Source organism: Scyliorhinus torazame, chromosome 10 (assembly GCF_047496885.1).
Source record: "Scyliorhinus torazame isolate Kashiwa2021f chromosome 10, sScyTor2.1, whole genome shotgun sequence".
NCBI lineage: Eukaryota > Metazoa > Chordata > Chondrichthyes > Carcharhiniformes > Scyliorhinidae > Scyliorhinus > Scyliorhinus torazame.
Window position 1 is genome coordinate 72,941,616 of NC_092716.1, and position 16,107 is coordinate 72,957,722.

General features: G+C 48.0%; 1 protein-coding gene across 2 annotated transcripts in view; it reads left to right on the forward strand.

Moving 5' to 3' along the window:
- rbl2 (retinoblastoma-like 2 (p130)) overlaps positions 1 to 16,107 on the forward strand; it is a 239,909-nt gene that overhangs the window by 161,633 nt on the left and 62,169 nt on the right. For both annotated transcript variants that reach the window (XM_072518251.1, XM_072518252.1), the window contains exons 8-9: positions 7,064 to 7,250; positions 10,793 to 10,959. In XM_072518251.1, the coding sequence (XP_072374352.1) occupies positions 7,064 to 7,250; positions 10,793 to 10,959 (354 nt within the window). The remainder of the gene's footprint in view (positions 1 to 7,063; positions 7,251 to 10,792; positions 10,960 to 16,107) is intronic.

Here is a 16,107-nt window from a genome sequence, read left to right on the forward strand (position 1 = left end):
TGTTTTTAAAAGGTTAACTTGAGTTCATAGAATAAACATTGTTTTGCTTTAAAAAATACTTTTCCATTTCTGCTCTACCACACCTGTAGAGTGGGCTGTGTGCTCCCCATACCACAATCTATTAAAAGTTGTGGGTCAGGTGAACTCCATGATACACTTTTGGGTTCTCTAAACCCTGGCCCATAACATTTCCAAAAGGCATTTGATAAGGTGCCACGTCAAAGATGCTATACAAAATAGCTCATGGTTTAGGGGTAAACATATTATCAGGATAGAGGATTGGTTGGCTTACATGAAACAGAGAGTAGGGATAAATTGGTCATTTTATGGTTGGCACACTAACTAGTGGTGTGCCACAGGAATTAGTGCTGGGGCCTCAACTATTTATGACTTGGATGGATGGACCGAATGTATGGTTGTAAATTAAGGAAGAAAAGTGAGGATTGAAAAAGATCTACAAAGGGACTTAGATAGGTAAAGTGAGTGGGAAAATCATTGGAGGATGGAGTATAATGTGGGAAAATATGAACTTGTCCACTTTGCAGAAAGAATAGAAAAGCAATATATTTAAATGAAGAAAGATTGCAAAACTCTGTCAGACAGAGGAATTTGGATGTCCTGGTAAATGAATCCATAGAATTCCTACAGTGCAGAAGGAGACTATTCTGCCCATTGAATCTAGACCGATCCTCTGAAAGAGCACCCTACTGAAGCCTATGTCCTAGCCCATAACCCTATAACCCCACTTAACCAGGGCATCTTTGGACTGTGGTAGGAAACCGGAGCACCCGGAGGAAATCCACAGACACTGGGAGAAAGTGCAAACTCCACACAGTCAGTCACCCAAGGCTGAAATCGAACCACGGTCCCTGGTGCTATAAGGCAGCAGTGTTAACCACTGTTCCGCACAAGGTAATATTATATACAGATCCAGCAAGTGATTAGAAAGGCAAAATGGAATGTTGCTGTTTATTGCAAAGGCAACAAAATATAAAAGTAGATAAGTTCTCTACAATTATACAAGGGTTGGTAAGACCAAGGGTGGGATTTACTGGCTGTTCATGCTGGTGGGAAATTCCGGCCCTACGCCATGCATAGGTTTCCGGGCTACGAGGGGTGCTGTCAACTGGAAATCCTGTTGACAACGGCGAGACCGGTAGATCCCGCTGGAGGGACGCCTCCGCCGCCAAAATACACGAAGGAGGTGGGTGGGAAAATCCCGTCCATCTTGTTATCACCTACCCGGGTCCTATTGGCTGGGGTAATTTGGTTACCCCATGTTACTTGAGGAACGTGAGCTCCCCCAGTGAAAGGGGGGTGGGGCAATCATTAGCAGTACAACTGTATAAATAGAGTTGGCCAGTGTGATACCGGCTAGAGAAGGAACCAGTAGTGAACTAATGGCCATGTGTACATATTCTTGTAAATAAAGTTACTTTCTGCTTCACTCTACAAACTCGTGCTGAATTCTTCGTGGTCCTCAAAAAACTTCTCTTTTGGTCTTCGGATTTAAGAAAGGATATAATAGCATTAAAGGCATTTCAGAGAAGGTCCACTTGACCTGGGATGTAGGAATTTTCTTATGAGAAAAGTTCTTATGAGAAAAGTTTGAACAGGTTGAGTCTGTTGCACCCATTGGAGCAGGGTTTGCCAAACCTTTCCAGCCGTGGAACCCTTTTGACCTCCCAAAAATACTGAAGAAATACCGAGAAACATTCTTATTATATTGAAAAATTAAACAAAGTTTTTTTTTTTTAATTGCGCAACAGATGCAAACGTACAAAAACATTGGGCTAGATTTGCCTCCCCGAACAGGCGCCGGAATATGACGACTAAGGGCTTTTCACAGTAACTTCATTGAAGCCTACTTGTGACAATAAGCTATTATTATTATTATTATGTCCGCAGGATCCGTCTGGTCTTAAAATCAGAAAGTTGCCGCCACCCCCGCGCGATGGGGGCTAGCAGCCTTGCAGCGTTACCTGCAGATACGGCCACAGAATGGCCGGGTTTATGGCTATGCATGAGCACGGCAACGGCCTGCGGCGGCCACACTGTGCAACATAGCGCCGGCCGCTCGCGGAACTGGCCTGCAAAAACTGTCCCCCTGTATCACCCCTGCCCCCACCAAAGCCCCCCCCCCCGCCAGCGGAAACGACATAGTCTGCAGCCGCCACGCGAGGTCCCTGAACGGTGTGAGCATACACGGGCGACACCGTTGAGGACTCGACCCATCTGGGGAGGGCCTCAGGTGATGTCTGTACTCCCCGAGTACGCTGTTTTTGAGGGGGGGGGAGCATCGCAAAAACGGCACCACTCCTGATTCCAGCGTAAACATGAATTCCCCGGGTGATCACCGAACGCGATTTTGGCGATCGGAGAATCACGCCCACTATGTCTTATATGTATACATTTATTATAATAATGTTCTATGATTCAACAAATACTTCCAAGTCTTACCACCTTTTGTAATTTTTAATGGGAGCACCCGCTGTCTCACACTCCCTCACACATACCCACCCTCAACTACAACCACCCTCAACTACAACCACCCTCTAGCTCTCCTCCTTTACTTCACCCTCTCACCGACAGCCACCCTCACTCACAGCCACTCTCACCCCCTCAGACAGCTCCTCACACACCCACTCACTCGCACACTCACTTACACTCTTATCTACACTTTCACCCACACCATCATTCACTTTTATTTTAAATGTATTTTATTCCAAACATATTCAAAGGTACAAAAATATAAATAAATCAGAAGACATTTTCCCCACCTCGCAGTTCACAGTTTGGGAAGTTTTTCCCCCTTTTCATCCCCCCCTCCCCCCACCGGATGAACAATTCCTCAAACATGGTCATGAACAGTCCCCACCGTATCTCAAACCCTTCGCTGATTCCCTCAATTTGAACTTGATCTTTTCCAGCTGGAGAAAGTCGTGCAGATCCCCCAGCCTGCCCGCCTCCCCAGTGGCGTTGTCGACTACCATCCCACGAGAACCCTTTGCTGGGCAACCAGAGAGGCGAAGGCCACAACATAGGCCTTCCTCCCCTCCATCAGCTCCGGCATTTACGATACTCCAAAAATCGCCACCACAGGAATCAGCCCGGCTTCTACCCCCACAACCTTTAATAATGTCCCAAACACCGCCTCCCAGTATCAACGTCTCACAGCCCCAGAACATATGTGCGTGATTTGCTGGTCCTCGCCTACACTTCTCGCTCTCATCTGCCACCCCGTGGAATCTCATCCTCGCCCGAGTCATATGCATCCTGTGCACTACCTTAAACTGAATCAAACTCCTCCTCACACACGAGGAGGTCAAATTCACCCTGCGCATTGCCACACTCCCCATTCTATTCCTATCCCCAGCTCCTCCTCCCATTTTTCCTTAATCCTCACCACCTGTGCTCCCCGCTGCTCACCCAGCCACCCGTATATATGGCCAATCCTACACTCCCCTTCCACATCTGGTAGCAGTAACCTCTCCAACAGGGTATATTCTGGCAGCTTTGGGAAACCCTCTCCATTCCTTCCTCGCAAAGTCCCTCACTGGCATATAACTGAACTCGCTTCCCTTCGGAAACTCCACCCTCTCCCACAGCTCTTCCAGACTTGCAAACCTCTCTTCCAGATATAAATCCATCGCCCTCACAAGCCCCACCTCTCTCTACCTCCTATACATGCCATCCGTCTCGCCCCGCTTAAACCCGTGGCTCCCACACAGCAGTGTTAGCACCGACCTCCCTATCATTGTAAAGTGCCTCCTCAACTGGTTCCACACCCTAATTGTGGACAGTACCTCTTTGTCGCCAGCAGAAGTGCCGCTGTCACCATGGCCCTCAGGCTGGACCACCTACAGGACTCCTCCTCCATCCTAACCCACTCTGGCCCTCTCCTTCCTTCCCACCACCGCCTCACCTTCTCCACATTCACTGCCCAATAGTAACGCAGAAGATTTGATAATGTCAACCCCCATTTCTGTCTCTGCCCTCTTCATCCTAGGTACCTTCCCCGCCCATATGAACTCCCAAATCACTGCATCCAGTTTCTGGCAAAAGGCCTTTGGAATGAAGATCGGCAGGGTCTGGAATACGAACAGGAACCTTGGCAGAACATTCATTTTTACCACCTGGACCCTCCCCGCCAGTGTCAGGTGTAATGTATCCCATCTCCTAAAGTCCTCCCTAACCTCCTCCACCAACTTTGTCAGGTTCCATTTGTGCATCGTCGTCCACCTCCCTGTCACCTGAACCCCCAAATACCTAAACCTGTTCCTGGCAACCCTAAATGGCAACACCCCAAGATTGGTTCCCCGACCCGCGCATTTACCGGATACATCTCTCCCTTTTCAGCTTATAGCCCGAGAAGGCCCCGAACCTCTCTAGTATATCCACAATTCTCCCCATATTCTCCAATGGGTACAACACGAACAATAGCAGGTCATCTGCGTACAACGACACCCGATGTTCCCTACTCCCCCTCACAATCCCTACCTCTCTACTGCTCCCTTAGGGGCCATCGCCAAGGGCTCTATCACCAGTGTGAATAGCAGCGGGAACAGTTGACACCCCTACCTCGTTCCCCTGTGCAACCTGAAGCTCCATGCACTCATCTTGTTTGTCCGTACACTCTCTACCGGGGCCACGTACAACTTCAAAAACTTCGGCCTATATACAAACCTTCCCAAAATCTCAAACAGGTACCGCCACTCCACCTGGTCGAAAGCCTTCTCCACGTCCACAGAGACCACTACCTCCGGTACCCGTCCCTTCAGGGTCATGATCACATTTAATATCCACCTTATGTTACTTGAAAGCTGCCTGCCCTTAACAAAATCTGTTTGGTCCCCTGCAACCACGCCCGGAAGGCATCCTTCCATCCTCCTGCCAATAACTTAGCCAACAATTTCTTTCTTTTTAAAATTCCAAACTTGTTCAAACAGTTACAAAACATAAATTATCTGGGGAACACACTCCCTAACTCACAATTTTTACAGTCTGTACAAATGTTTCCTCTTTATCACCCTGTGCCACAATCGCCACAATAGGGTTCGGCCCGACCACTCCCACAGTCTTTGCTAGCATCCTGAACATGTCTTGCCAGTATCCTAGCTTCCCTCACCTTCATCAGCCCCACCCCTTTCCACTTTCTGCACATACCAATACCACCCCCCCCCCCCCCCCCCCCAGGTTCCACGCAGCCCAGTTTGGGGACCCCTGCTTAGAGTTTAGAAGAATGAGCTTTTGATCTTGCTGAAATATGTAAGAGCATGAAGGGACTTATTAGGCTGGATGCTGAGAGTATGTTTCCCCTTTGGGCAGCACAATGGTCAGCACTGCTGCCTCACAGCGCCAGAGTCCCAGGTTCAATTCCGAGCTTGGACAACTGTCTGTGTGGACTTTGCATGCTCTCTTTGTGTCAGCATAGGTTTCCTTTTAGTGCTCTGGTTTCCTCCCACAGTCCAAAGATGTGCAGGTTAGGTGGATTGGCCATGCTAAATTGCCCCTTACTGTCCAAAAGGTTAAGTGGTGTTATGGGGATAAGGCAGAGGTGTGGGCTTAGGTGGTGTTCTCTTTGGAATGTCGATGCAGACTCGATGGGCCAAATAGCCTCCTTCTGGGCTGTAGCAATTCTATCATTATGGGAGAGACTAGGGGACGCAGTTTCTTTTAATGGGGGGAAAGCGGGAGTTGGATGATCAGCCGTGATCATAATGAATGGCGGAGCAGCCCCGAAGGGCTGAATGGCCTCCTCTTGCTCCTATTTTCTATGTTTCTATATTTCTAAATTAAAGAGTCCCACTTCAGAAGAGGATGAGGCAAATTGTTTTTCCCGGAGACTCATTAGTCTATTGAATTCTCTTCCTCAGAAGGTGGGTAGCAGGGCCGGTCATTGAGTATTTTTAAGGCTGAGTTCGATAGGTTATTGACTGACAAGAATCAAAGGGTATAATTGGTAGACAGGAAAGTGGAGTTGAGGCCACAAACCAGATCAGCCATGATCTTATCAAATGTTACAGCAGGCTCAAGGGGTTGAATGGCCTACTCCTTCTAATTTGTGTGTTTGTATACTGAAGGGAAGCTGCTGTCTGTTCATCTGTTCAGTAGCAAGAGTCATCCCTTTATAGAGACGAGGCAAAATAAATTTAGGGGATGTAAATTGGTTTGCTGGAGTTCTCAGCAAACCTTTAAGGTTAAAAAGTCTGCTGTGCCCCAGTGATGGACATTGTGTGAAAACCAGAACGAGTTCACAAGATAATCTTCCAGGAAGCCCTTCACAGTTACATGTTCGCCAGCAGGCTTTGCAATAAGCACTCAACAGGAAGAGAGAGACAGTAACTGCCTGCTGCAGCCAATGCTGTAACTAGAAATGCTGAAAATGTTTTTAATTTGGAACACACTTCTAGACTTCTAAAATTGCTGCATATATACAACGTTAAAATGTTTTTTTCCAAGTGCTTGATTGTGTATCAGCTTGCCAGTAGCTTATTATCCTACCTACATTTATATGCTGCAGTTGGGTAGAGGCTGTGGGACAATTTGACTGGGCTCTACATGTGGGTTTCGAAAACCTGCTTTACACCAGTTTGATATTATTCCAGAGACTTGGCCAACATTTATCCCTCAGCCAGTATCACCAAAACAGATTATCTGGTTAATTTTCATGTTGCTAATTGTAGGATCTTGACTACACTATGATTCTATGATTTTGGGAGATACTAGAACTAGGGAACACAGTTTAAAAATAAAAGAGAGTCCCATTTCAGAAGGGGATGAGGTGAATTTCTTTTCTCTGAGGGCCATCAGTCTGTCGAATTCTCTTCCCCAGAAAGAGGGCCAGCAGGGTCATTGAGTATTTTTAAGGCTGAGTTAGATGCATTATTGACTATCTAATAGTCAATGCACTTTATTGGTTGCGAGATACTTTGCAAGATCTTGAGGACATGAAAAGTGCATGCGCTTTAATTAACTCGCAAGTATGGAAAGTACCTAAATAACTGTGTCTGGCTTTATTTTACAACAATTTATGTTATTTTCTATCTCACTTTTGTTACAGTAAAGCCATTAACAAAGCCTATGATGAATATGTGTTAACTGTGGGAAACATTGATGAAAGGATTTTCCTGGGAGATGATGCAGATGAAGAGATAGGAACCCCAAACAGGTTTCTGAGCAACATGTCAAATGCAGAGACAGCTGAAAGGATGCAAGTGGAGCACAATCTTCAACAACATTTTGACAACGTAGGAATTGAGCTTTCTAGTGAAACTATGACAGAGATGTTAGATTTACAAAATAATATTGGAAAATATCTGGACTGCGATTCCAGAAATTGCAATGGGGTGGCAAGCACATATGACCAGAGAGTCAGTACTGTTTGCTCCTTTGTAGGAAGGAGACCAATATTAACAATTTTTAAAATTATCCATCCTCCGTGGTGAAGGCTACTTACCTGGCTATGTCACATTTCTGCCAGCCTGGTGACTAGTACCAACTCCCTCAGTACACTGACCTCCAGTTTTAGGCTGGGCTCCTTATGGAGGCAGGAATGCTCAGTAAAGGCCTTGGGCCCTGTTAGTTCTGACATGGGTTTCCTCCATAAGGAGCAGGATTTCCCCAATAAGGTAGGAACTACTGTATTTGATCTCCCACCTTTTTGCAGAATTATGCAAGAAACGTGCTGGAGTAGTTGTGCAAGTACAACAGATGTATTGCGGATATTTAATTCTACGTAGGCTAATAAAGTACTTCAACATTAGATCTGATTTTATGTCAGTTTGTGTGTATAATTTTAAATACTTTTATTGACTGAAGTCATAGAATCAAAAAACTCCTTTCGATTAAAGTCAAGCTGTGTGACATCACTGAGACACTTTAAGCTGCACAGTATAAAACGTACAGAATCACCCTGAATCAAATAATGAAATGTGATTGAATGAGTTGTTGGTTGAGTATTGGTTGGTTGTTGGTTGGTTGGTTGGTTGAGTCACTGTCTGTGAGGAGTCTGCACGTTCTCCCCGTGTCTGCGTGGGTTTCCTCCGGGTGCTCCGGTTTCCTCCCACAGTCCAAAGATGTGCCGGTTAGGTGGATTGGCCATGCTAAATTGCCCTTAGTGTTCAAAATTGCCCTTAGTGTTGGGCGGGGTTACTGGGTAATGGGGATAGGGTGGAGGTGTGCGATTTGGTAGGGTGCTCTTTCCAAGAGCAGGTGCAGACTCGATGGGCCGAATGGCCTCCTTCTGCATTGTAAATTCTATGAAAACTATGAATCTTGATCGTGAAAATGGGTCTTTCTGTACAGAGGATTACATAGTGGGCTACATTGCACTGTGAGACATTAGTAACATTAATGTGTTCATGTGAAATTCCATTTTCCATATTTTAATGAGGATATTAAAGCATTTAAGATAAATTAGTTAAGATAGCAGATAAATGAATTTTATCCAACTTAACATTTGCTATTCTATTTATGCAAAATCCATTTTGAAAATCATGCTGCCCAAACACCTAGGAATAGTTTTGACTATTTAAAGTGATTATGTACTTTTACGTTACACACATGGGAAACTGAACCTTATGAAGAGAACAAATTCCTGCACTGTGTTCTCAGCAGCACCAAACACGTATATCTGGCCACAACTTCTTTGGAGTGGCAATCAGTGTCAGATTGCTGTGCCCAATTAATTACTTGATTTTTTTCTCCAAGCTTGTTTCGCCCAGCCTCTTGACTCGGGCCAGGTGAGATCCAGGCAGTGCAGCTCATTGTCGAGGTCCAGGGTCGAAGTCCAGCTCCCATCAAAGTGAAGGAGGACATACCCCCTTTTTTTGCAGCACTAGCTGCCATAAACCAGTTTAGGGAAAGGTCCCACTGCAATTTAAAGATCCTTTACAGGGGGCAGCACGGTGGCCTTCTGGTTAGCACAGCTGCCTCACGGCGCTGAGGTCCCAGGTTCGATCCCAGCTCTGGGTCACTGTCCGTGTGGAGTTTGCACATTCTCCCCGTGCCTGTGTGGGTTTCGCCCCCACAACCCAAAAATGTGCTGAGTAGGTCATGCTAAATTGCCCCTTAATTGGAAAAAATAATTGGGTACTCTAAATTTTTTTTTTTTTAAAAGATCCTTTACAGGCCAGGGAGAAGGTAATAATAATAATCTTTTTATTGTCACAAGTATGAAGTTACTGTGAAAAGCCCCTAGTCACAACATTCCGGCGCCTGTTCGGGGAGGCCGGTACGGAAATTGAATCCGTGCTGCTGACCTTGTTTTAGCCCACTGTGCTAAACCAGCCCTGCAGATTGTAGGACGAAGTACTGGCCAGACGGGATGCCCTGTTCTCCTGAGGGTCTTAGAGGGTCAGCCACGGTTCAGCCAGTGCCGCCTGGGAGGAAGTGGCAGCGGCAGTCAGCTCAAGAGAGCGTCACCAGGAGGACCGGCACGCAGTGCCAAAAGACGATCAACGAACTCCGCTGGGCTGCACACGCAAGTTGGCACCGGACCCCTGACTTGACTCTCCAACCCCACCCTCCCCACCACTCCCACAACCCCTCCCCGACTATGCGTCTGGCACCGCACCGTGCCCTCATAGAATCATAGAATTTACAGTGCAGAAAGAGGCCATTTGGCCCATCAAGTCTGCACCAGCCCTTGGAAAGCGCACCCCACCCAAGCCCACACCTACACCGTAACCCGATAACTCCACCTAACATTTTTTTTTGACATTAAGGGCAATTTAGCATGGCCTATCCACCTAACCATTTACAAATTTAGAGTACCCAATTCATTTTTTCCAATTAAGGGGCAATTTAGCGTGGCCAATCCACCTAGCCTGCACATCTTTGGGTTGTGGGTGTGAAACCCACACAAACACGGGGAAAATGTGCAAACTCCACTGGGACAGTGATCCAGAACCGGGATCGAACCTGGGACCTCAGCGCCGTAAGGTAGCAGTGCTATCCACTGAGCCACCGTGCTGCCCCAATCCACCTAACCTGCATATCTTTGGACTGAGGGAGGAAACCGGAGGACCCGGAGGAAACCCACGCACACACATGGAGAACGTGCAGACTCCACTCCACACAGACAGTGTCCCAAGCCGGGCTCGAACCTGGGACCCTGTGCTAACTACTGTGCTACCGTGCTGCCCCCACCACTGTGCTACTTTGCTGCCCCCTTAGTGATCCTCAGGTTAAATCACCGCCGGTCAGCTCTCCCCCTCAAAAGGGAAAGCAGCCTATGGTCATCTGGGACTATGGCGACCTTACGTTTACCTGTGTAACAATATCTGAAAGTAGTCACAAGGCTGGATTAATGATCTTAATGCAGAGTGGCCAGTGAATTATTTTTTTAAAGCCTTATAATTATGAATGTTAAGTCTGAAGGATACTTTTCTGACTCAGTGGGCTGCGAGGGCATTGACAGAGTCGGTTGGAGAGGATGGTGTGCAGGGAACACATGCTAGAAATTTGAGTGCATGCTGTTAAATTAATGTTTGGAAGATCATGCAAAGAACCTCCAAATTCTTGAAATGTGCTCGGATAGACAACAATCTCCAGCAAGTGTGTGCCATTGGAAAATTACTCCTTAATGTAATTTTAAATCCAAGTTCTAAGGATAGACACGCAAATATAAATTCCTTGAATTAATTTTCAATAGCCCATTTTGAGACAGTCACCAAGTATTTTGCAATTTGCAGACTCCTTGCACAATATTTAAATTTGGAATATTCTCTAGATAGATTAGGATGAAAGATTTTTTTAACACCTGAATATTATTTATTTTCTTCAACAGTCCCGGGCACTCTCCGTTTCAACACCACTTACTGGTCGCAAGTATATGAAGGAAAGCAACCTTTGTGTGACCCCGATTTCCTCTGCAACACATTGTGTTAGTCGCCTTCATGCCATACTAACAGGGCTGAAAAATACCCCAAGTGAGAAATTATTACAGATTTTCAGGTGAGCGATGTATGTTTTCATAGAATTTACAGTGCAGAAGGAGACCATTCAGCCCATCGAGTCTGCACCGGCTCTTGGAAAGAGCACCCTACCCAAGGTCAACACCTCCACCCTATCCCCATAACCCAGTAACCCCACCCAACACTAAGGGCAATTTTGGACACTAAGGGCAATTTATCATGGCCAATCCACCTAACCTGCACATCTTTGGATTGTGGGAGGAAACCGGAGCACCCGGAAGAAACCCACGCACACACGGGGAGGATGTGCAGACTCCGCACAGACAGTGACCCAAGCCGGAACCGAACCTGGGACCCTGGAGCTGTGAAGCAATTGTGCTACCCACAATGCTACCGTGTTGCGGTACAGGTTGTATTCTTTCCGATACTATAATATACTTAGAGATGTCCGAAGTAACACCCTGGTTATTAATATTTGCTGAATGTTTGAGATACTAGGTAGGATTTTATGGCTGGCTGGGTCCTAAAACCCCTCTCCTGCCATTTAATGCTTGATGGGACATTAGGTGGCTCGGGATGAGACCTCCGCTTCTAATGTCATTGGATGGCAGCTCGTTGGTCCTGGGGCAGTGGGCACTACTGCGACTTCTGAAAGAGAAGAGGCAGGAGCTCGATGACAGGTACATTGGCAGTTCTCGGCGGGGCCATAGTAGGATGCTTCAGGGTGCAATGGGGAGGGGGGGGGCAAAGGGGCAAGGGGGGTGAGGACCAAGGTGCACAAGCATGGAGATTGGAGTAGGGGTCACCTGGACCGGGACAGACCTTGGTGTGGGCCTCCAGTTGGAAAAGAGGATCCATGAAGATGGCATCCTCCTTTCCCTTTCCCATTCAACACCCAAGCAGGCTCACCTGCCATACTTCGTCCGTGTCACTGAACTCCTCTAGGCAGCCGAAAAACTGTGGCAAGGTGGAAAATGGCCCTTAAGGTCCTCAATCGGCACAATGGCAGATGAGCTGCCTATGGCCTCAGTAGCCACCCATTCTATTCTGGCCAAGTTGGGGGTAGGCAGGTAGATGGTGGGAAAGGCACCCATAAAGTTCTACAGGCACCTCTGCTTCTGATCCATCTACAGAGGGACCATAAAATTCAGAAGACTCGGTCATACAGAATCTACAATGCTATAGATCACTGTTCACTATCTAGAAATATTTCTGTAAGGGTTGAAATGTCTTTAAATGAGTATTCATACCACTGCCAGAAATATGAACTTGGAACAGTTGGTTCTGATTATCTCATTTTGCAACAGATCACAGCCAATCTGCAGTCACGAGAATTGTGGAAATTATTATCTCAGAGACTGTTATTCACAGTGGATTGACTAAAGTAACTGAACAGGTAGAAGTTGTGTGAGTTAAAGAACTGCGATCCATTCAAAGTTCATAGGAACAGGTGGAAATGAATGCTTTGTGCTGTAATTTTTCTTTGTTCTTTTAGGCAATGGTTTTAGATAGAGGATCTGGATCGGCGCAGGCTTAGAGGGCCGTAGGGCCTGTTCCTGTGCTGTAATTTTTCTTTGTTCTTCTTTGTTCTTTGCTAGCTTTTCAAACATGCAATAGTTTGTATGGAATCTCTAGCTTACTAAAGTTAAAAGTTTAAATATGGAAATTGCCGCAGAGGGAGCATCGGTTTGGACTCCAATCTGCAGTAATCATCGGTTTGGCCCGGGGAGGCTGGATGGAGGGTTTCGGAGATTGCATAGAGCAGGGATCGAGAAGATGGAAGATCTGTTTATCGAGGGGAGCAGTCCCGCAGCTGCAGATAACAAAATTCGTTCCCCTCCCACCAATGCAAACTTCTCCAGCGCCCTCATACTCGGAAAGCTCCCCTCTATAAACAAGTCCCCCATTCTCTCAATCCCCACTCTCCGCCATATTCGGAACCCCCCGTCCATCCTCCCCAGGGCAAACCGGTGATTATCGCAGATTGGGGACCAGACCGATGCTCACTCTGCTCCCACATGTCTCCTCCATTGCCCCCAGACTCTCAAGGCCGCCACCACCACGGGGCTGGTGGAGTACCGCGCCGGCGGGAACAGCAGAGGCGCAGTTACCAGCGCCCCAAACCTGTGCCCTTGCGAGAAGCCGCCTCCATATGCTCCCCTGCCGGCCCCTCCCCAACCACCAGCCGCTTCCTAATCATGGCTATGTTAGCCGCCCAGTAATAATTGCTAAAGTTCGGCAGCACCAGCCCTCCCTCTCCCCGACTCCGCTCAAACATTACCCTCCTCACTCGCGGGGACTTGCCCCCCCCCCCCCAATAACTTTATTGACCCGCTTAAAAAAGGACCGCGGAATGAAAATACAAACAGGAATCTCGGGAGAACCGACATTTTCACCGTTTGGACTCTCTCAGCTAGAGACAACGGGAGCGCATCCCATCTCCGGAAATCACCTTTTCCCTGATCCACCAAGTGGGCCAAGTTCAATTTATGAAGCCGGTCCCAATCCCGCGCCACCTGAATACCTAGGTACCTGAAACTGTCCCCTACCAATCTAAACGGCAGTTCCCTCAGTCGCCTCTCCTGACCCCTCGCCTGGACCGCAGACATCTCGCTCTTTCCCATATTAAGCTTGTACCCCGAAAACAGGCCGAATTCCCCTAAAATTCCCCTCAATTGGATCTGAAACACACAGAAGCAGGTCATCCGCATACAGCGAGACTCTGTGTTCCACCCCCCCCCGGACCAGCCCCTTCACCCCTTCAGCCCCTTGAGGTCCTCAGAGCAATTGCCAGCGGCTCTATAGCTAGCGCAAACAGCAGTGGGGAGAGGGGGCATCCCTGTCTCGTCCCCCGGTGCAATCTAAAATAGTCCGAAGTCGTCCTGTTCGTCCGTGCACTTGCACAGCAACCTGACCCATTCAATAAAGCCCCTTCCAAACCCGAACCGCCCCAGAACCTCCCATAAATAATTCCACTCAACCCGGTCAAAAGCTTTATCCGCATCTATCGCGACCACTATCTCCACCTCCCTCCCTACTTTCCGGGGGCATCATGATCACATTTAACAGCCTTCTTACATTGGCCTCCAGCTGCCTGCCCTTAACGAACCCCGTCTGATCCGAGAGTATACCTTATGCACGTGGGAGTAGAAGGAGAACTCCTTCACCCTTGGCTGCCTAAATCTCCATGGATCCCCCCCCCCCCCCTCCCCCAATCTGCTCCATGAACCCTTTCAGTTCCCTTGCCATTGCTGGCACCTTGCCCGTTTTCGAGCGTGACCGATCCAGGCCGGGATCAATAACTGTATTAAAGTCCCCTCCCACGACCAGCTTGTGCAAGTCCAGGTCTGGTATCTTCCCCAACATCCTCTTTATAAATTCCACGTCATCCCAATTTGGCGCATATACATTAACCAGCACTACCTTCATCCCTCCAGCTTACCACTAACCATAATATATCGACCCCCCACATCTGAAACTATTCTACCCATCTCAAATATCATCCGCTTATTAATCAAGATCTCAACCCCTCTAGTCTTTGTGTCCAGCCCCGAGTGGAAGACCTGCCTGACCCAGCCTTCCCTCAATCTAACCTGGTCCACTACTCTAAGGTGCATCTCCTGCAGCATTACCACTTCCGGCTTCAGTCCCCTCAGATGCGCGAACACACGCGCCCATTTAACCCTCGAACATTCCAGGTGATCAGCCTATGTGGGGGGCAAAGTGCCCCCCACCTCCACCGATCAGCCATCCCCTTTCTTGGGCCCGCCTCTAGCCAATGCTCTGTGCCTCCTCCGGCCTACCCCCGGCAGCCTCCGCCACCGACCTTCTCTCAGTCCCCCAACTGAAGTCCCTCCCTCGTCAGCAAAACAACTACCTCTCTTTCCCCCCCCCCAGCAACACCACTCTAAAACCTAACCCATACAATAAACTAAACATATGCACACCCCCCACTGTGCTTCCTTGAGCTAGCTCACCCAGCTAGCTTGGTGGCCCCCGGCACCAAAAAGTCTCCCACCTATTGTTCCCTCACTCCCTCACTCCCCCCCCACTCATAGAAACAAATTCCCTCATCTAACGATCCCCACACAATCACCCAGCTGAAAAGAAAAAACACCGAAACACAAACAAGCACGTCTCCATCCCACAAAAGTGCACATCAAAGAAAAAGGCATTGCCAACATTCACCAAAAAGAAAGCCCGAAAACGAAAAAACTTTCCCCCCCCCCTTCTTAAACAGAACTCAAAAACAGAAGAGAAACAATAAAAAAAAAAATTTTAAACCCAATATGAGCCAACAAGTTGCATCAAAGTTCGAGAGTTCTCAGCCCACCACCAGTCCTTTTCTTTCCGCGAAGTCCAGCGCGTCTTCGGGCGACTCAAAATAATGATGCTGGTCCTCATATGTGATCCAGAGACGAGCCAGATACAGCAATCCAAACTTCACCTGTTTCTTGACGAAGATTGACTTAACTTGGTTGAAGCCTGCCCTTTTCCTAGCCACCTCCACACTCAGGTCCTGGTAAACCCGCAAGATATTGTTGTCCCACTTACAGCTTCGCGTTCACTTCGCCCACTGAAGAATACATTCCTTGTCCAGGAACCTGTGGAATCTCACCACCATTGCCCTTGGAGGGTCCCCCGTTCGCGGCTTCCTCGCAAGCGCTCTGTACGCCCTGTCCACCTCCAAGGGTTGGGAGAATGTCCCCTCCCCCAGCAGCTTTTCAAACATACCCACTATGTATGCCTCAGCATCAGCTCCCTCAGACCCCTCCGGGAGCCCGACAATTCTTAAGTTCTGCCGGCGGGACCTATTCTCTAGGTCCTCCACCTTCTCCAGCAGCTTCTTTTGCTGGTCCCTCAGCATCCCCACCTCCAGCTCCATGGCAGTTTAATGCTCATCATGCTCAGCCAGCACCTTCTCAACCTTCTGGATTGCCCGATCCTGGGCGTCCAATCTGTGCTCCAGCCGATCAATCCACTCTTTAATCGGGTCCAGGCAGTCCCGTTTCTGCTTGGCAAAGCCGTCCTGGATGACCTGCATCAACTGCTCCGTTGATCACTGGGCTGACACACCAGGAGTCCAGTCCTCAGCCATGCTGTCTCCTGCTGCAGCGTCAGCACAGCTCTTGCCTATCTTTCTATTTCTACCTTTTCGTGCACTTCTGGTCCTTTTCTCCATACACCG